Source organism: Pieris brassicae, chromosome 3 (assembly GCF_905147105.1).
Source record: "Pieris brassicae chromosome 3, ilPieBrab1.1, whole genome shotgun sequence".
Lineage (NCBI taxonomy): Eukaryota > Metazoa > Arthropoda > Insecta > Lepidoptera > Pieridae > Pieris > Pieris brassicae.
Window position 1 is genome coordinate 10,819,595 of NC_059667.1, and position 21,735 is coordinate 10,841,329.

A 21,735-nucleotide genomic window follows, 5' to 3' on the forward strand; every position below is an offset into this window, starting at 1 on the left:
ACCAGTAACACACATATACTCCATACCAGTACCCAACAAAAATTCCCTGCAAAATTTCAGCGATAAGGCTCCACTGAAGCCTTCATAATTTTGGCTTTTTTGGACTAAAACTTCACCCCACCCAGCCACCAGTTTTTGACCAAAAACCGTAAATCCGATTCCGCTAGATTTCCGATTCAAGACGACTGTTTATTTTTTTCGACTCCAAAGATCATGTACTTGCCAGATTTTACCTCTATTCAATTTGTGTATACGAAAACGTCAAAAACACCCCCTAATTCTCTTCCTCCCAAAATAAAAGGCGACAGGTGAATGAAACTTGGTAAATGATGAATGGCGAGAGCTTTATTTGACAATCTCAAGGACTTTGGACAGATGTTAGAAACCAAGAAGACATGTAGGTCAGACGCGGTGAGAACTCCGCGTCCTGCATATTTAAGAACGCCATTAAAGTAGAGCGTTTTGTGCTTCTACGCGCTTTTCTTTATCGCTGTTTGTGTCTTTTAACTTTCTCACAACTCATGCTGCTAAGAGGCGTCTGTATGAACACATACCTCGCGGCCGTTGCCCCATAAACGCTTAGATAACCTCTCTCAAAAGGATACTGTGAGACTTTGGTGCGGTTTCTACATTACCTGCCTAAAATGTAAAATAATTGCGAAGTGCATAAAATGGCAATATTTTTGAGACTGGCAGAGTCTATAATATTCGATGAGTCGCATTTACAAAGAACGAACAAAGGCTTGAAAGTGGTCACTGACAATGTATTATTTTCCGTCATTTGTATGGCTTCACTTTACTACTAACTAACAGTCATCATACAATTATGTTGAAGGAAAAACGAAACGTTTGGCGAATATTTTTGTAAATGTATTTCCGGTCGACCCGTGGCATCGATTAGTTTCACTTTCTATAGATTCTCAAATGTCTTGAGTATTTTTTTTTACATTAAATATTGGACTGAAACAGTTTATCAGTAAACAGTCGTTTATGTAAAAGAATCAAAAACCGGGAATTTAAATATCGTTTTCTACAAAAAATGTTTATCTGTACTTTAAAAATTAAAGATAATTTAGCATTCAATTAAAAATTCCTTCCATTTGACCTGGACGATAATCATGACATCGAAATAACGTCGCAAAGAGAGCGTTAACCCGTTCATTATCGTTATAATAATTTACGGTGCCTCAAACTAATTTTCCGGTAACTTCTGTACGGTGTTTTTCTAATCTTTAAAGAAAGGTTGCTTCACTATAGGTCATTTTATTGCAGTTTGCATTGACACTTAGCGTGTGAGCCTGAAGTAGTTTCGCCATGGTACTTGTAGCGGTACCTTCAATGTGTTCGTTTCACGCACTATCTAACATCGTTCTGACAAATGTTTAGTAAACAATGGTATGTATTTCGTGCAGTACTAGTACTATTGACGCAAGAAGTGCATTGTTTTTTCTGTTGTTTAACTGATTTTCAGATAAAGATGAATTTGAAATTAATTAATAATTCATCTTAGTTTCGGGCTTTGAGCGTATTATCACACGAGAACATAACATACTGGTGATGATTATGGTTATGGCACTGCTAAATTAAAAGTAGCGTTGTTTTTGTATCGAATTGCGTGAGAAAGGGCGGTTGATGCCAAGCCGTACCTGGCGCTGAAGCCCGACCCTCTCCACCTCGACTATAAAAAATATTTCGTCGTTTTATCAATGATAGATAATATCTCATTATTTTTTTTATCAATCAATCAATATTTAAGATAGAAACCTACAGTTATATGAAAATCCATGATGTGTTTGAGGCAAAAATATTAAAGTGTCTGTCACCTTACGATCGGCGAGGCCGCGTGCCAAGTTACGGTCTCTCTGACGCAGTCGTCGCGTCGTGTGCGCCGGAACGAAACCAGACTTCTAATGACGTGCCCTACTATCACTTTCCCCAACTACTCTCTAAAATCAAAAGCGAGCATTGGCGATTACAAAGACTTTTTAAAAAAGTACTTCCCACTTCCTGCCCTCCTGCGATAATGCTGTTGGTGTATAAGGGCCTTTACTACTTTTGTTCTGTTAATACGTTATCAGGTTTAAAGCTTCATACGGTTATCGTAACAAGATCTGCGTGGATAATGACTTAGTCCAGATCTCGCATAAACAGTTATTGTAATGTGAGTCCTACAGTGGCTTTAAACGAGGAATGCGCACGTCGCCTCGGCAGGTGAGCAACCATGTCACCGACGGCATGTTTACAAACTTGACGAAAGCAGAATAAGGCTGAAATGCTTGACACAAATCGTTCATGTTAATGTTAACTAACTATATTCATTATTGATTCTGGAATTCTGGATGTTAGAAGAATATGCTCTCGATTTTATTTTCGAATAATTACTTTGTCAGCGAAAGTGATTAACAAAAGTGAGTTTTGGATGAAGATACCTTTACGAGCAAAAGGTATCTGTCGTGCATATTTATACAATGAGTCATTGAAGTGGTAGGCCACAAGGCGACGCCTTTGCATTCCATCATTTTGTACGGTTGGTACATCTAAACGTATATCCATTAAACGTAACCTGGCTCATTAAAATCTTAAAAAATTGCGAGATAATGTTAAAAAAATCAGCTTCAGTTATAAGTTAAAAACGATATGTCATTAATATAGAGTATTTGAATACAGCTGGCTTAGGAACGTGTCTACTGCAGGTGCAATTCTACACGTAGACGACTGGTTTTTTAATAGATAAACAGCTTAAGTAATATAATGCTACTGCGAATATAACCGAATGCTTCTCTATCTCTCACGCAACTCTATTTGATGAAACTACCAACTGCTTGGCTGTCAACTAGTCAACTAAAATTGAATAGGTGTCGGCGGTTGCTAGGCAACTGTGCCAGTTGACACTCATGTCCCACGAACGCCGTAAGTGTAACCTGAGCTTTCCATTGTTCGCCTGCTGCACGCCACGGTAGGTTGTCAGGCTGTGCAGCCAATGTGGATACCGCTACGATGACCCGGCCTTTGTTACATTGTGAACTTGATCATAGTACTATATATTAGTATTACGGAATAATATTCGTATTTTTTATACCGATTTTAGCAAATCATTAGATTTAATAAAAATGTAACTAACAACAGCTAAGGTTTGAAGCTAAATAGTTCACGCGATTGTACTAAATTAACCACCACTATTAAGTGGATGGCAAAAGGCAGTCGTCGCCCTCGGGGCCCGACAGGTTCACGTGTTACGCCCCTATGCACTTGTTGTAGGGTCGCTGCTCGACCTCATAGTTTTTGCACCCTCTGAACTGTACTCCACACGTTCCCACGCTTTATTTTAGATGTTGCTCACTCGTTGGCGTAGCGGCGTCAAAAGTATTCGCTGAAATTTCCAATGCCGGATATTATTAGAAAATAATAATAGCAAAAGTAGTCTTGTGCGCTGCACATTCCAAGCAATCGCTCATAGAGACCTATCAGATATTCAATATTGTAGAAGGAAAAATGCATATTTTAATATATAACTAGCGTCTCACGGCTTCGCACAAGTCCGAAGTGATATATATATACAGTTTTGTAGCACAGTATAGAAATGTTTTAACATTCCAGTATAATAAGCAAGTATTATCGTACTACGTATATACGTACTTCCTTTAAAAGGTCTAAGCGTACAGAGATTTATATAATAACACAGTCGTGTTACCGACTAAATGTATAACATGCTCGGTTATGAAGTCGCACAAACGACAAGTGTGCCAAGGACCTAAGCCTCTAAGTGAATTACGTCCAGTGAACGTTATATTTTTAAACACATTATTTTCATTTGTTTCATTATTGACATAAATTACATTAACACCAAATTAAATATCTCATGATATCAACAACGTTCAAAAGCCGAGTAGGATTCTTGAAATAGACTTGTCCATTCATCATACAATTGTGAAACTCATGTTAATTAGGTGCGATCTCTACGAAGCGCTCACTCACACCCTGATGCAGTAGAAAGAGATGTTATGACTCGATAAGTAACGCAGTTCTGTTTTGTCGAATAAGAATATGGAACATGTTATGATGGTTCTGCCGTTTGGCACAGGAAAGGGGCAAGGTCGGCATTCGAGCGTGAACCTTCGACGCCAATGACAAACTAGGCACTTCGGAAATCCTAGCGACCGTATCGGTCTGTACACCGTCGTGTAAACACATATTATCCAAATCGTTCAATGTCGCTTCACGGTTGATTTTACACCAGTTTAGTAGATACACCACCGACCTACATAGTTATTTTAATAGTATATTTCCTGTAAGTAAATACCTTTGTAAAAATAAGCTCGTGCATGTAACCGTGCGTGTTTATTTTTACGAGTCAACGATTCGTGTTTAAATGAATGCTTCCCGCATTCAGTATGTTTTATTTGTTGAATGCCGGAGCATCGCCTGGCGAACGAAGTAGTAGAATGCCTAACATGTTATGAGATTAGGTTTCGAGTTCGGTCTAACATTAGTCGAGACGGAGGGCTAGAACTCCAAACAACACGTTTCCAAGTAACGGAAACCTGGATACTGTTTCGACTTCACTGCGATATAATATCACACGGGCTGATCTTATAGAGACAACTTATATGATTGCATGTTTATTGTCGTTGAATTCACGGATGTTTTTGATGAGTTCGCCACGTATGGTTGTCGGTTTGGTGTAGAGCGCGGGGCCATATGTTTACGTTATAAATACAAACACGAAAGTGTAGGTGCGCCTGCGCATGATATATACCAGGATCCGCCCACTGACTGAATTTTTCTCCATCTGATGTTACATGTAAAGTTTATTTATTCGAAATGCAATCTGGTCTGGTTTACACTGTTTGATAAAGAATGGGTTAAGTGAGTTATGATTATAACGATGCCTTCAATGTGTCAAATAATTTTGGTTAGATTTTTAAATTTTCTAAAATTTTACTTTTTTCCATCCAGTGAAAGAATCTGGGTTAAGAAAATATATTTGTGGCAGAAATAGATAAATATTTTTTAATTCTTAGTAATATTAATTGTAGGAGATAAGAAGCAATATGACATTATTCGAATTTCGTTTTCATTATTCAGTGCGATAAAAGCTAACAATTATTACTTGATAGTGGTTCCGATAATAACTGATACTGATAATATGTCCGGACGTATTGCAAAATAGTAGATACCTGTCAATTCCTTCTTAAATTAGCTGGCATTCGCATTTGATCATTGAATTCTGCCAATTGGGGACTGTTAACTAGAGTATGTCAAGAGCACAATAGACTTTTCGTGGTTTCCGGGGTTTTTTTTTATGTAATAGGAGGCAATTTGGCAAGAGGCTCATCTGATGTAATGTGATATTGCCTGCATATACACTTACATTGCCAGAAGCAACTCGCAAGTGCGTTGCTGGCCTTTTTAAAATTGGTACGCTCTTTTCTTGAAGGACATTTAGTCGAATTGGTTCGTACGTTCCACATATTGGTGTTTCGCGGCAAAAACTGCATTAAGAAACGCTCAGGTGAAGCAAATCAGTAACTCATTCAAGCGTTCATTCAAGGGTCGGCTACAGAGACTCTGTGGGTGCCGGGGTCCGCGGAAGGACTTAATGTGGCTAATTAAGCACTAACTTACTATGGTTGTCAGTTATACAAACAAAGTGATATAACCTACCAGTTGTTTTGTTTCCTCTTATCCTTTTCAACAACATGTAGAAACGAAATGACAGTAGGTACTGTTGCGAGATTTCCGCAGGGAAGCGGAAATAAATAATTTTCTTGTACTAATTCTACAAACGTAGCTTTTAATGTTCTTATTATCATTTAAGCGTGTTTGACAAAACATAGAACACAGAAAAACGTATGCAATAATAAATATATTGATTCAATAATATTAAAATGCAATATTCGTTGAGTATTTGCGGAGGAAGGAAGGAGGAAGATAAATATTAGAGAAGAAAATACACTTTTCACTTTTCTTATCAATCTCTTTGGAAACATAGCCTTATTTTGATTTTAAGTGAAATTACCAAATCGTTCATGTTACCTCTATATTTGTTGAAGCCATTTTAGGAAGAGAGTGAGAGTTGTTTAAACGACAATATCAAAATTCTACTCTCACAAATGTATAGGAAATCCTTTCGACTTTCTATTCTCTAGCTTTATTGCTCTCTTAATGTTTTTAGCTTATTTACTAACGAACGAATAATCAATTAGTTAACTAATAGACGTTGGTGGGTGATTGCAGGGTTATTGATGCGGTGACAAGAAAGATGGACGCGGCGGACAAGCGGATGTTGGATCGCGAGGCGCTCCGCAACATGATCCAGCAATGGAACGCCAACCGCCTCGACCTCTTCGAACTCAGCGAGCCCAACGAGGTACATTTATAGATACATTCATTGTGATACATCTCGATCATTCTTGAAGCCCATGTTGATATTTTGCCTTTACATTTTGTCGAGTTACGAAATACCATTTAACGAAATAAAATTACGAACTAAATTTTCACTGATTATTAATATTTGGATAACAGAATATTTCCAGAGAGTGAGTCACACAATGCGTTCTACCATTATCTACGAAAGGATCGCGATAAGCTAAATATTTTCTCTATTCACATATCTTATGTCGGACTGCAAGAATAAATTATAACAATAAATATTATTTCCATACAATTCGATGATCCCTACAAAAATTCGAATTAGTAGAATCCTCCTCCTACATATTGCTTAAAAAGCCTTTGACAACTTTTATGGATTCTGGTCTCATAGTAACTAAAATGAGCAAACCTTTTAGTTGGCACAATTAAAATATTTTAGGAAACTCTCACGTTTATCTCAAATTATCCATTCATTTGTATATTTGCTTTTTAGAACTTGGAGTTCCATGGCGTTATGCGATTCTACTTTCAAGATTCAGGCCAGAAGATTGCCACAAAGTGCATCCGCGTCGCATCCGATGCTACAGTCATCGATGTCATTGGTAAATTTCATTTGTTATTTGGTAATAGAATATACGTTGTACGCGCAAACGAGCAGTTCGGTGATAGCGATACTCTTAATTTCAGGGACGTTGATAGAGAAGTTCCGTCCGGACATGCGCATGCTGTCTCTGGGCTCCTACACTCTGTGGGAAACGCACGCGCCGGGCGACGAGCGGCAGCTGGAGCCCCACGAGAAGCCTCTACTGGTGCAGCTCAACTGGCACGCCGACGACCGCGAGGGTCGCTTCCTGCTCAAGTGCTGCTCCCAGCCGGACGTGAGTACCCCGCTCGATCTCGAGGCGAGCGTCGCATTCGTCGTTTCCTAAGACCGAATATAACGAACCCATTTTTATTTCAGATGCCACTGTCCTCTATAAACGAGAAGGGAGACCAAAACTTCAAGCGGAAATTGTCAAAACGGGAGAAGAAGGAATTAAAGAAAAAAGAGAAACTCTCCAGGTTGAAGTCGGACACGAATGACGAGAACCGTCCGGTCGCCGAGAAGTTATACTCAGGTATAGTCTTTACCATCGATTGATCTAGCCTAGTGGGTCGCGCCGGAGTTCCCAATAATCTCTGTGACATTCCACAGAACTGCCCGAGACGTCGTTCACTCGTAGCATCAGCAACCCCGAGGCGGTGATGAGGCGTCGGAGGCAGCAGAAGCTCGAGAGGAAGCTGCAGCAGTTCCGCTCCAAGGACGGCGGACCCGACACCGGTAACCGCGCGCGTCACGCCCTCCCATTGCCTTAGACCGACACGTTCGAGCGCCATAATGACCAGTTTCCTCCTCAGGCGGCACGCTGAAGATCTACGGGTCGTCCCTGTGCCCGGACGTGCCGTACAAGACGCTGCTGCTGTCGGTCGGGGACTCCGCGGCCGCCGTGCTCCGCGAGATGCTCGACAAGTACGGCCTGTCGCGGCACGAGCCCGCGCACTACTGCCTCGTGCAGGTACTGTCGCCTCTCCCCACTCGAGCCGCGCCCTCAACAGAGAGACTGGAGAAATGTCACAAATTGCGAACCGTACTTACCCAGTAGTCGGCGCCTTCCCCGAACATACCTAAACTTACTTTTCGTGAAGTCGGTTAACGACATAACGAATGACCTCGGTTCAAGTCTTCGCGGTGCTTCTTTGCACGACCCGAATCATCCGTTCACTCTTCTTCTTTTATCCTTACCTATTCTTAAAGATCTGTCACATTATGATACATTTTGGAATTGATGACAGGTGGACACGACTGACAATTCAGAGTACATCCTGGAGGACGACGAGTGTCCTCTGGCCATCGTCATGACGCATCCACATCGCAGTGAGTACCCACAATTTGTATTTAATTCGCGAGTTCGGCGACGAATAGACGTAAAGTCCACTTTTATCTTTACACTGTTGGTCAACATAACAACGCAGGTCTGCTCTCTGCAGAGGCTTCTTGCCAAATAGAACTTTAAATCCGCAATTTCTGGAAAAAGTTCAGACGCGTCTTGGCCTCGAGGCTCGTCACGTCGAGGCCCCATCAGAGTTAGATGAATATTTGTGGGGTCATAGTTTTGGTGTAGCATAACTTTTATCCAGACCGATATATCCGTCCCGGTTGTCGCGAATTGTAGGTTATAGTAAATATTAGGTCCTTACCTATGAAATTGGCGTTTTGTCGTACTGGCACTTTGACCTCAAATACCTCCTCTTTGGTTAGGAATTTCAAATTCAAATTTGTACAGCTATTTACTCATGTATTTGTGCTTCGATGACCGTCATTCATTTGTTTTTTTCTTCTGTTTTTTTCTGTTTGCGTCACTCATTTTACAAAATGGAAAACTTGAAAGTATCGCATTATTTACGAGTACGAGTTCCGCCGTGGCACTAGTGCTGCGGAAACGACTCGAAGGGTGAATGATGTGTATGGCGGTCATGTTGCAAAAGAAAACACAGTTCGTTTTTGGTTCCAACGTTTTCGTTCTGGAAATTTCGACCTGCAGAACAAGCCCCGTGGACGGCCTGAGACCCAAGTTGATAATGAAGTATTGAAGGCTATTGTGGAAGCGGATCCATCGCAAACCACGTCCGAGTTAGCTGCAGGCTGCGGTGTTAGTGGTAAAACTGTTTTAATTCACTTGAAGCAAATTGGGAAGATTAAAATGCTTGAAAGGTGGGTATCTCACGAATTGACTGAAGCAAACCGGCAAACGCGCGTCGACTGCTGCGTTACATTACTGAACCGGCACAATAATGAAGGTATTTTAAACCGAATCATTACCTGTGATGAAAAATGGATTCTTTACGATAATCGGAAGCGCTCAGCGCAATGGTTGGATCCTGGCCAGCCAGCCAAATCCTGCCCCAAGCGAAAATTAACCCCAAAAAAGTTACTTGTAAGCGTTTGGTGGACTAGTGCCGGTATTGTTCATTGCAGTTTTCTCAAATCTGGCCAGACTATTACGGCTGATGTCTATTGTCAGCAATTGCAAACCATGATGGAAAAGCTAGCGGCTAAACAACAAAGGCTGGTCAATCGCTCCACGCCACTGCTACTTCACGACAACGCTAGACCACACACTGCACAACAGACGGCTACCAAATTAGAAGAGCTTCAATTGGAATGTCTAAGACATCCTCTGTACTCCCCGGACCTTGCTCCAACAGATTACCATTTTTTTTCGAAATTTGGACAACTTCTTGCAAGGGAAAAAATTTAACTCTGATGGGGCAGTCCAAATCGCCTTCACAGATTTTATTGATTCCCGTCCGACTGGTTTTTTTAGTAAAGGGATCAATGAACTACCTATGAGATGGCAAAAGTGCATAGAAAACAATGGTTCATACGTTGATTAATTAAATATATTATATTTAAAAATATTCGACTTTTTGTTCCTCCCATACAAAACGCCAATTTCATATGTAAGGACTTAATAGATATTAATAAATTTAGCGGTCTGTGCGGAATATTCTTAACGTCTAACGTCTTTGTCAGACTGCAAACGATCTTGCCCTCCGCCGACGCGCATGTCCCCTAGGAGTGTTCATCGCCTCCGCAAGACTTAAACTAGATAGTGGACCGACTGTAACGTTATTGAAGTCCACATAGTCTATATGATATGATATGATATGACACATAAAATAACAATAAACAACAGAGAATAAAAAGAATAATAAGAGAGAGATAATATTTTTTTTAAAGAAAAAGGTTTCATTGTTTAATGCGTGTGTGCTGTGGTCGTAATTGGCCCTGACTCAGCATTATGCTGAGGAGCAGAGTTGTTCCACAGCGCTGGCCATTCTGCCAGTGACCACAGCAGCTAGTTTGCGCCTCAGTCGCAAAAGAAAATAAGAATCTAATACTCAGTAGAAACAAATAATAATTAGGAAAAGTTAGCAGTGTAAGCAATGAAGAAAACAAAATGTAAATAACGTAATAACGACTAATAATGTAATGCTTGACGGTTGTACACCAATCGTATAAATTAATACGTGCCATTAATTAATTAATGCCGGCAAATTTTTTTAAATGTCTGACGAAATCTTTGAATACTTAGTACTTAGTTGAATATTAGTAAAATATTTGTGTACCGGGCTATTAGTAGATACGACGAGACCTCCTCTGTTTGTGACAGAAAAAGATCTGGCCGTCTAAGTAGTGTTACTACGGAAAAGGTAGTCAAAGCAGTAAGGCAAAGAATTCAAAGAAATCCTGTCCGAAAGGTAGGAAAAGATTTAATATATATACGCATATTTTAAAAGATGACTTATAAGATGATAGCCTTTAAGAGACGTACTAGTAATTTCTTAACTGATTATTTAAATACGAATAGGTTGGTAAAACTGAAACAACTATTGAAGCGGTACGCAAAGGGTGGTCACAAAAAATTCTATTGATATCTGGCCTCAACGTTTAAAGGACTGTATTGCAGCCAATGGAGACCACTTCGAAAAAGCTTTTTATATATAAAATTGTTTTATATTTATGTACTAAACTAATACACTGTAAAAGTAATAAATGTTATTTGCAATAGAATTTTTTTTTATCTTTGTTTCAGTATTTATGGCTAGACTAGGTATAATGTTTTAAATGAATACGGCCAAACAATAAAATATTTGGCGATAAAGACAAGATTTTTTTTAGTTTAATGTTACAAATGAAATAATAAATACAATCTCACTCTTCTGCGATTACTCTTTTTAGCTCCGTTATGTTTCGCGTGAGCAGGTTGTACTGATCCCACTCTTCTCTTTTAGAACTTTCCATAAATGCACAATTGATTTGAGGTCAGGACAGGGCTGGCCAATCTAAACCCAACTTCTTGTATGCTTGTTCGTCGCCGGAACGGTGAGTCATCATAGCACTCGTTGGCGTTGGTCCTCTCCACACAAAGAGATTCTAGCTTTATCAGAAAACAATAATTTATTCCCGTCCTCGCGAGACCATGAAACCCCTTTTTGAGCGAACTGAAACTCTAAAAACACGGTATTCATAGTAATTAGTAGTTAGTAATTGAGGGCCCCGGGCAGGGTGATTACTCCTTATATTGGCAGACAGAAAAAGTTTGCGAACTAGCGACCCTTATCGCTTAATCAGCCATATATGGAAGTGGCATTTAATGTAAGATGAATGATTGGATTGTTCAATTTCCAGAAAATGTAACAAAAAATACTAAAACATTTTTTACAGTAATCCACAACCTCAACATTATTTTTTTAAATAGTTGATTTGAAAATTTATATTTGGGACGTAAATATTTATGCCAAGGGACGTGCTAATACGACGTCTTATTAATGAAAACTTGTAATTAATATTCATTGAAGTAGAGAAAAAAAATGTAGAGGCCGATTTTTTGCAAATTATTAACCTTAATGACCGTCATCAGTCCGTTAAAGATGTTACGCAGGTAATCATCATTTAATATTCTATTACGACGAATGTAATAAACGGTTATTATTATGCACGCGACAGCCCCTATGGAGTCTTTGTCTCAATGGACTTGGGTCAGTGACCCCAGTTTGAAGTTCCCATAATTGTGCCAAGTTCAAAAAGTGATGATCGAATGTCGTCGATTAGCCCGGCACGTGATGGCTCGTGCAGTAAACACGGTTAGTCTGGGAACATACGGGAATTGGAAATAGTAGTAGGGGAGCGCGGGAGGAGGGCCGCAGTCGTGTCGGCGCGACGCCGCGAGTCACCCGCTCCGCACTCCGTCACGACATGGATTGGGGCATTCGTCGTAAGTTACCTGATGCCGGCTGCCCAGCGGCCACTGGCCGTTAGTCCAAAGTTGGCGGCTTCGTCGTCTCCCGCCGCGGCCTCGCCGGTGATGCGATCGAGGCAGATAGTAAACAAACGCATGTGCCCAGTAGTCGGACCGGTGTGTCCACAGAGGCCGGTTCTCGTGGCTGTGCTGGTATTTTTAACTTGTTTTGCGGTTCGATGCCCGTCGGTTCTGTGAATCGATCTACATAATGACGTCCTTGGAATATACGTTTCGCGAATGTTGACAGTGTTTTTAGTTTCATAGGATTGTTAAATAATATCGCTGTTACCTGACAGTAAGTCACAAACTTGTTTTAAACTTACCGTGCATGTACTTCGTTCAGTTTCGACTAAACTTTCTAAGCGCTTTGTGGTTGCGAATTAAAGATCAAATATTTTGATGTTCTCCATTAAACTTGCTCTATTTCGCTCGACAAGAGGAGTTTTACGAGTCGATCGTAAACGTTTCGGGTCGACACAACAAGATATTTTACTCACATATCTTAAGAATATTGAGATTCCATTGTTTTTACATTAAAAGCATAATCATTTCCTTTTTTGAAATGATACTGAAATAGTTTAAACTTGAACCGAAGTGCCCAATGTCTATTTAGTCTCCTTGTAAATGTCAGGGAGAGCGAGCACTCGGCCCAATAACCTGATAAAAGCTCTCGGGAAGACAAATAGCCTGTAATGTGTCGGGCTCGGCGACAAGCATAGCAATTGTATTAAGTCCGCGCCCCATCGATGCCTACATACCTATGTCTATATATACACTTATGTCCACTTATTTGAGCTGGACGATGATTAACGAGATGCTAACATTGATTTTTAATGCTTTATCTTAAAACGAGCCTTTTCCCGTTCTTTACAAGAGCGTTGTAAGGAGGTTAAACATTCTATAGCACTCTTTGTTCATCGAAATGGTTTGAAGTTGAGCATTCATAGATTAATGACTAAATTACGTATAATTAAGTCATCCGATTTTATTTATCTCAAAACGGTAGTTCATTAAAATAATTCAATGATATATAAATATATTTTATTTTGATAATAAATAAACGCAAACCTACTGAGTTGATATTTCGTCTAAGAAACTCATAATTTTTACTGTTCGATAGCACTACTTACGTTTAACATTTTAAGCACATAATGATTCTCTTTCTCACCCAATAACACCAAATACTAGCTATGAAACTTAACATCTTAGAGTTGGTATGAGTTTCAAATGGCAAATTTTACAAAAATTTAAAGACACGTACGTTGATTAGGCTAAAGATTGATATTTTTAAACGAACACAAGTACGTAATCTCGTGGTCAATCAGGTTGTCTCTAGCTGGTTTTATATTGTTTTTCAAATATCTGTCTGAAAGTAATTACCACAAGTTTAATTAAAAATGTGCAGATTTATGAAAATGTGACGTGTGTTTGACCGCGTTCCAATTGCAGCATTCCCGGAGGGCTAAGCTATTGTTTCTGGGTCGCCAGACATTGTTTATTTTGCTTACAACCCGAACGACAACACAAAAAATAAGCAAACTAAATAAATGTCATAGTATGTATAGGTGGTAATTAAGTTAGTCAATATAGTGCATTGGTATTATTTAATATTATAATACCTAAAGGAGACACGTTCCACAGTGCAGAGAAGAGAAGGTGGAGTTGTAAACGTGACGCGAAGTTCATGACAAGTCCCATTTGACAAAACCATTAACCTACATGCGTTTTGATAAAGTTGACTTACGCGACAATTATTAAAAACATACTATTAGGCGTTATAGTTCTCGCAAGTCCTTTCACAAGTTCTTTTGGCAATTCCATTCGATCCATGTTTCAAATCATGAATACCTAGTAATAGTGTTGTTTACGACAAAGGGTTCCTAATAATGACTTTCCGCCTGTAGTTGGTATCCAGAACACGTTTTACCTTTAGAAAGGCCACGAGTGGCACTCACTGTGCGATATCTTGAGAACAAACTTTCCATTTTACTTCAAGATTTTTATGTCATTTTTTAGATTGAGCTTTAAAGGAGTCAAAAAAAAACTTGTTCCTAGTGGCAAAGTAACCTCGCTTTTTAGATTTGCAATGCATCCATATGCATCAGGCCCCAACAGAGATTGCAATGACGAGAGGGCTTTCAGCTTGATTTTTGAATTCGCACAGCTTTCTCTGTGAAACATATTATTCGATTTATGCTTTATGTAACTTAGTTGCCTACCTTAATTACCTATAGAAATCATGAAATGATTTATCACCGCCTAATATTTTTTTAATTTACAAGAATATTACCGTAATAGGCAGGTATCGAAATAAGCGCACAAATAGACATAACGTTACGCTGTACGCCGTTACCATACAATGGCTACATGCCGCTCCTATTAAGTTATTTATTGCTTTGATCCACGTCGAAGAATTGCATGAGGACATACCAAATAGGTGTGCTGTGTACTTTTGCCTCCATTTAAGGTTTGTATATTTAGAAAATATATGTTAATTACAAACAACTTATTAACACATTTACGTTGAACTTGAAAAGATATAGGTGTTGGACATAATCTAATGACACACTTCCAATTTATCCTTTGAATACGGATTTAGTGTCGTAAAACGAATTACCTAATGAAGCATGTTTGTGTATAATGAAACTATAGGGTTGTACCGTTTAACCGTATTTAGCAGATTAATGATTCTGAAGGGCAAACGGACGGGGCTGATCAAAAACCCTTTCGAGATTAAAATTCATGTACAATACATACGACAAAACGTAGGCACTTTCACACTAGTCAATTATTCACAGCTCAGAGACACGTTTTCGTAGCAATTATATTCTAGGTTCGCTCGACTTTGATAATAGCTGGTTTGAAGCACGACAGCAGCTGCTATCTTTCTAATGCTCTATAACGCCTCGCGCAGTTCACTCTCCTTCTGAAGAAGCAATTTGTATATTGGCGTCTATTTATGTGGCACGTAGTGACCTTTAATAATACTAAAAGTATCAGAATTATTAATTTTATTCAAGCAACTTTCAATGTCAGCATGAATACCAATTACTTAGGCAAAGCAATTTCATAAAATATGGCATAACTTTTCGTGGTGTACTATGTAATATTATATGAAACAATTCTACCTAAACTAAGTTTTTTTACACATTATTTATTTATTAAACCGATGTATGTTTCCATATAGATAAGAACTACATTTATACCTTATAACACAATAAACAAAAGAATACTCTCAGATCCGATATATGTTTATAGATAGTACTGTAAATATTGGACAATACATATCGGTCAAACTCGCGATTCTAATGACGTTGATGCTTGGCGGGTGCAGACTCCACTAACTGATTCTAAACTCCTATATTTAAAATACTACTCCTAATTGGTAGCAGTCATGGGAATGGGGACCGGGTTTAAAACCGCTATTTTGTTCTCTATTGAAGATTACTTTATTTTAAATTTATGAAATGTGACATCGACACTAGAATTTTGATTTCGCGGCCGACAAGAATAGCGCAAGGCATCTTATGTTCCGATCGATTCAGTGTATTCGTTGTCCAGGCTCCATAATGTTCCACGTCCGGCGTCGGCCGGCGGAGGGTCAGCCGCGGCGGCGCAAGAAGAAGCCGAGCGGCGGCGCGGGCGCACGTCCCGGAACAGAACCCATGCTCATTGAGGTCACTCCGGACGGCACCGCCCTCGAGAACGGACGCCGGCTGCGAGTCGCCGATGTCGTCGAGGTACGTAACTCAAGTCACAGAACCTACCTTCCTAAGTAAAATAAGAATAAGACATTGAAGCTATGGCTATACCTTGGGGTCTACTTGTAAGCCCTCTTCTTAGATACCGACTGTCGTGTCTCACGTACATATCCATTAGGTAATTCGATTCACAACTCTCTTATACATTGAGCAAGCGGCGAGTGTTCATTATTCAGCAAATCTTCACTCCACAATTACTTATTATGAACGTCAGTATAACATTTACCTGATCTCAGTTTCACAGATAAAAATCGATAAGAGCGAACCGAGTATTCTTGTCTTTAGGTACTCGAGCCTAATATTTCGTCAATGTATGTTTTATAGTAAATAAAAAATATAACTAGGTCTGCTGCTGCTATCCGATACAGTAGGACATAGCGTAGCCTTATAACCTTGCAACAAAGCTAAATCAACCGAATTGACCCTTAAACTCATTCGACGGCGGGGAGACGGACTCGCGCTAATAGACATCAATAATGTTTATTTTCATCAATAATAATATTTACGCTAGCCGCACGGGGATTACTCGTTCTACTAAAAACGAGCGTTTAGTTCTCTTATATTATGTCTCATAACGTTCTTTACGTCCGTCTCAGGTAGGATCGGTGAACGGCACGGCGCTGCAGCTGTACGGGCCTTCCATTCAGCCGCGGCACTGCGTGTTGGCTCCGGCCGAGGGCGGACACTCCGTCACTCCGCTGCACGCTGACGCACAAGTCTACGTCAACGGACGGCGGGTCACGCACACTACTAGACTACAGGTACTCAAACACGAAGCGAAGGTGATATCGTGATCATCGTTACTAATGGGAATCGAAATGAAATTAATTTTTTTATTGATTAAAGCACGGCTGCCTCCTCAAATTTGGGCGAGTGTCCACCTTCCGTTTCGTCGATCCGGCGCAAGAAAACCTCATCAACCGAAACCTTTCACAGTCGCAACATTACGGCTCGGGCTCCATCTACGACAGGTAAGCGACCGCCCGCTTCCGAGCGTTCCTAGACAATTTAGAACTCAGTGTTTGCACTAATAGACGGCACCGACCTTTTGTCTCCGACCTAGAACCATCGCACCCCTCATGAACTCACTCTTTTCGTGTCGCTCGTTATGTTCGTCACATATCGTCTTTGTTTTGCATGATTGTCACTGGCTCACGACATACGCTTGTTTACGAACGTTAGGTCAACCGCGGACAGCGGAGCCATGTCTCCCTCGTCGCTGGCCTCGCACCCCCGGGACCTCCTCGACGACAACGACGAGGACCACCCTGACGACGCCGCGTTCGACGACGACGACAACGACAATAACAACACGCTCAAACCGGAAGAGTCGCCCCGCTCGACCGATTCCAAGCACGAGTTCGGCCGCGACGAGCGCGAGCACTCGAGTCGCACGTCGCATCGCCTCAGCTACAAGGACAACTACGAGACCACTTTCGACCTGGACGGCAACGTCGAGACCAAGAGCATCTGTAGCGCCAAGAGCGGGGGCTCCGGACACGAAAATAGGTATTCTCGCCTCGCGTCGGCTTGCCGTTGTCGCTTCTTAATTCGTTAATGTCCCTCGGGCCGATCTAAAGGTAAGGTCCCGCCCGCCCTTTATCACTTTTAGAACTTCCGTAATAAGTTCATTCTTAATTTTAATCTCCACGCAATCGTACTCCTCGGTAAAGTCGCTAATGACGAATCAGAAGCGGCGGCGGCGCTTGGCGACCGGGACAGGAGGCGATCCTGCCGGCCGTCCTGGAGTTTCCCGAGGCGGGGCAGGCCCAGTTCCTGGCCACCGTCATCGCGAGGCTGGACCCCCACGCCCCGGCCTTCAAGCTGGCCCCGGTCTACACGCTCTACCTGTGTGCCAGGTGAGGGCGAAATACCTTTTCGCGTAACTTTAGCTCTCTAGTCGCCGAGCTCTGACGCGCCAGTGACTCTCCTTGCAGATACCGCGCGTCCACCCACTACAGGCCGGAGCTGACGCCCACGGAACGAGCGCACAAGCTCACCGCGTTCTTGCACCACGTCGCTACCCTCATACACACCACCGTGCAGGTGAGCGAAGATCACCGTCCAAGCTTGTATTACTCGATCAAACCTTGGGTGGGTTGCCGAACTACGATGACACACGTTTCTCTAAACAGGAGCGCCGCGCAGACTCCGCGGCGCAGGCCTTCTGGATGGCCAACGCCAGCGAGCTGCTGCATTTCCTGAAGTGCGACCGACACATCTGTTCCTTCTCCACGCAGGCGCAGGAGTCGCTCCCCGCCACGGTGCAGAACGCGTTCAGGTGAGCGGGCTACTTACATCTCGCCTCCGCGTCGCCCTCCCGTCGACTCATATCGTGTATCCTTCCTCAGCAACCTGGTGTCGTGCTTCGCGGAGGAACTTCGCGGCGCGGTGTGGGCGCTGGCCCGCGGCGGAGGAGACGACACGGAGGCCACGGCGCCCGTGCTGCAGGCGCTGGCCGCCGCCATGGTGCTGCTGCGGCGTTGTCGGGTGAACGCCGCGCTCACCATTCAGCTGTTCTCGCACCTCTTCCACTTCATCAACGCCATTGCCTTCAACAAGGTTCGCTCTCGCCCTTTCCTCCGTTCTCGAGTGTAATGGAGACGCGTCTGACGCTCGACTCTTTCGACAGCTAGTCTCGGAGCCGAACGACATCACGCCTCGATGGGGCGCCTCGTTGTCCGCTCGCCTGGCGCTGCTCGCGGCCTGGGCCGAGAGACAGGGGCTGGAGCTGGCGGCCGACTGCCACTTGGCGAGGACTCATAGAGCGGGTGAGGGTTAACGCGAGTCGTCCCAGAGCGTGGACCGTTCGCTTCGCTCCACCCACAAATCAATAATACGTATTCGCGTCCCGCAGCTCGTCTGATCCAGGGCGAGTACCGCACGGCGGAGGAAGTGAGAGCCGCCCTGGCGGCCTGTTTCAAGCTCAACTCGGTCCAAGTGCGGGCTCTGCTCTCGCCGCTCCTTCCTCCCGAACTCGTGGAGGCCGCCGTGGCGCACGCGCGGGCCCTCGCGGACGAGCTGTACCGGGCCGACGGAAGAGAGGTGATCCCGAAAGTTCGCGAGCCGAACCGGTCTCCGTTCTGACCCGGCCGTCACGATTCCTTTCTCTGCGAGCAGATCGAGCTGGAGGAGAGCGAGTGGCTGGGCACGGCGCTGTTGATCCCCGGCGACGGCTTCAGCGCGGAAGTGGTGCGCGGCGTGCCGCCCGGCCTGGCCGAGTTCGTGGCGCCGCTGCAGAGGGGCGGGCTGTGTCGTCTGGCGCCTCAGCCGCACGCCGTCGGGCTCTGGACCGTCTACATGCATGCGCACGCCGCGCCGCCCAGGCGCCCGCCCGATCCCACGCCGCAGCTCATCCAGCTGCACAAGAACGCCAACGGCATGGGGCTCAGCATCGTCGCCGCTAAGGTGCGTCTTTCGGTCGCACGTCGCGACGCGTCGGACGACCGTTTAGGACGTTACGCTCTCGATTTATATCCGCAGGGCGCCGGACAGAGCAAACTGGGCATCTACGTCAAGTCCGTGGTCGCCGGAGGAGCCGCGGCTGCCGACGGCCGGTTGGCGGCCGGAGACCAGCTGCTGTCGGTGGACGGTCACTCGCTCGTCGGCATCTCGCAGGAAAACGTACGACGAAAGTTTATCCACCGCTCCGTTCCGTAACTCTGTGACGTCCCTCTGACTATTCGCCGTCACTTCCGCAGGCGGCCGAGTACTTAGTGAGGACGGGCCCGATAGTGACCCTGGAGGTGGCCAAGCAGGGCGCCGTGCTGCACGGCCTCGCGACTCTTCTGCACCAGCCGGCCTACGCGCAGCAACGTCCGGGTAAGTCTTCCTCTGGGCGTCCTCGATCTATTTAAAGAAGGCCGTTCATTTCTCACTCTATCTCGTACTCTAGATGACGACGTACCGTACGAAGACCGCGTGCGTCGAAACTCGGGAACGTTCACGAACCCTCACCCGGCCTTGCTGAAGCAGACGTCGCCTCTCTCGGAACTGGCCACCGCAGGCAAATGGCTCCGACGATATTTTGTTGATTGTTTTGCGATTTCGTTTCAGTTCATTCTAAGTTATCGCTCGTTTTGTGGTTTTCGTTTTCTTTTTTTCGGCTTCGTCAGTTTTTAGACCGTTTCGTTAGACCTCGTAGCGTATTAATTGAGAAGAATTTATGATTGCAGGATACGGCCGTCGCCTAAATCGTGATAGATGCCATTTTCTCAGAAACGCATCTTCCGAATCTAGCACGACAGATGACAGCGAAGACATATTATCGCGTTATCGCGGTTCCATACCTAGGCTCGTCGTGACGTCAGATAGAGAAAATAATGAGTCGCAGGACGATTTGACCCCGGATACGTGCGGCCGTTACGCGGAAGCTAACGGCCATCTCGCCGCGCGCCGACGAGTCCCCGTGTTCACTTTTACGTGTGACGGCGACGACGACGACCCCTCTCCGGGAGACACTCACGTCCCGTACGAAACTTCGCCTCCCATCCCGAACCCTCCTCTCTACTGCGAACGTCGGGGCGATGACGGAGAGCGCATCCGTCTTCCACCCCGAATGAAACCCATTAGTACAAAACTCCTGCTAGACATGTGCAAGGCTCGTGTCGAAGAGGAACGCTACGTGCGGAAATGTACGACCGTCGGTGACTGCGTTAGTGCGTGTGATTGTTGCCGTACGCCGCAACCGGAGGCTCCCCGGATACCTTACATCGACGAACCGGACTGCGAGCCGATCATCATCGAAAAAGACGGGACGAACGAGAACATACCCACCCCAAAAATACGTAGAATACTCCCGTCGTTATCCCTCGACGGGTCGGAGGAGAAGAGACCGGCGACCGCCGACGCCACCTGTCAGACTCCGCCTTCGCCGTCCGAAATGGGAACCGAGCTCCTCGTCTCGGCGAAAACGGCTCGACGCAGATTGGAATTGAAATTTAATGATGAATTTAAAAATTTACAAGACGTTCACTGCAGGTTGAGGAAAACCATTTTCAATATGACCAAATCGTTGTCGAGTAAATCTGATGAAACCGAATACACTTCGACCGCGTCCACGAAAGAAAACTGCAATACAAAATTAATTAATTTACTTAAAAAAACAAATAATGAAGTCGAGGCGAAACCTGACGATACGGGTTTGGCGTATGCTGAAAATAAAACTTGGAAATCGCCCGACGAATACCGTCCCGCATTCGGCAAAGTCAAAGCTTTAACTAAACGTTTTAATGAGATAAATCTCACGTACTGCGTGAAAAACTACAAAAGGAATTGCCAATCCAGTCCCGACCTGACCCACGCTCGCCACGAGACTTCGCCCGAGCACAGACTGAGCTTACCGGTCAGCGCTAGCTTGGCCGACATATACGACATCCGTTACGAGCGGAGCGCGACCGACACGAGTCTAGGCGAAAGTAAACTGTCAGAAAAAGAAGTAAGGAGCATTCTGATACAGCTCGAAGACTGGTCGAAATTCGGTTCTCGCGGTAGCGAGGACACCCTCGCGCAGGGCAATGAATTCGAATTGCCCAATTTGCCTTCCGAAGATCACACGGAAACAAACGCCTCGATTAATGGGAGTCTCGTGTTCAGTGAAATTGACAAAAAACCAAGAATTATAACGCTCGATAATATAAAGTTGAAATCGGCAAAATCCGGAGTCAGTTCCCCGGTCAAACTAAGCGAAGATTACTGCATAACGGACAATACAGAAAACTGGGACGAATCGCGCGCACCCAGAATCGTGGATGTGG

At 43.7% G+C, this 21,735-nt stretch overlaps 1 protein-coding gene across 6 annotated transcripts in view; it reads left to right on the forward strand.

The window, feature by feature from the left end:
• Positions 1 to 21,735, forward strand: part of LOC123707711 (afadin) — a 31,944-nt gene that overhangs the window by 2,170 nt on the left and 8,039 nt on the right. For 5 of the 6 annotated variants that reach the window (XM_045657991.1, XM_045657995.1, XM_045657994.1 and 2 more), the window contains exons 3-22: positions 6,238 to 6,370; positions 6,866 to 6,974; positions 7,060 to 7,250; positions 7,334 to 7,490; positions 7,568 to 7,693; positions 7,771 to 7,928; positions 8,206 to 8,287; positions 15,780 to 15,958; positions 16,576 to 16,740; positions 16,826 to 16,950; positions 17,162 to 17,488; positions 17,671 to 17,838; positions 17,917 to 18,025; positions 18,115 to 18,260; positions 18,331 to 18,541; positions 18,612 to 18,750; positions 18,837 to 19,024; positions 19,100 to 19,387; positions 19,463 to 19,603; positions 19,681 to 19,801. In XM_045657991.1, the coding sequence (XP_045513947.1) occupies positions 6,238 to 6,370; positions 6,866 to 6,974; positions 7,060 to 7,250; positions 7,334 to 7,490; positions 7,568 to 7,693; positions 7,771 to 7,928; positions 8,206 to 8,287; positions 15,780 to 15,958; positions 16,576 to 16,740; positions 16,826 to 16,950; positions 17,162 to 17,488; positions 17,671 to 17,838; positions 17,917 to 18,025; positions 18,115 to 18,260; positions 18,331 to 18,541; positions 18,612 to 18,750; positions 18,837 to 19,024; positions 19,100 to 19,387; positions 19,463 to 19,603; positions 19,681 to 19,801 (3,263 nt within the window). Of the gene's footprint in view, positions 1 to 6,237; positions 6,371 to 6,865; positions 6,975 to 7,059; positions 7,251 to 7,333; positions 7,491 to 7,567; positions 7,694 to 7,770; positions 7,929 to 8,205; positions 8,288 to 12,404; positions 12,514 to 15,779; positions 15,959 to 16,575; positions 16,741 to 16,825; positions 16,951 to 17,161; positions 17,489 to 17,670; positions 17,839 to 17,916; positions 18,026 to 18,114; positions 18,261 to 18,330; positions 18,542 to 18,611; positions 18,751 to 18,836; positions 19,025 to 19,099; positions 19,388 to 19,462; positions 19,604 to 19,680; positions 19,802 to 21,735 lie in introns of those variants that run through there. The other variant, XM_045657996.1, reaches the window with a different exon arrangement.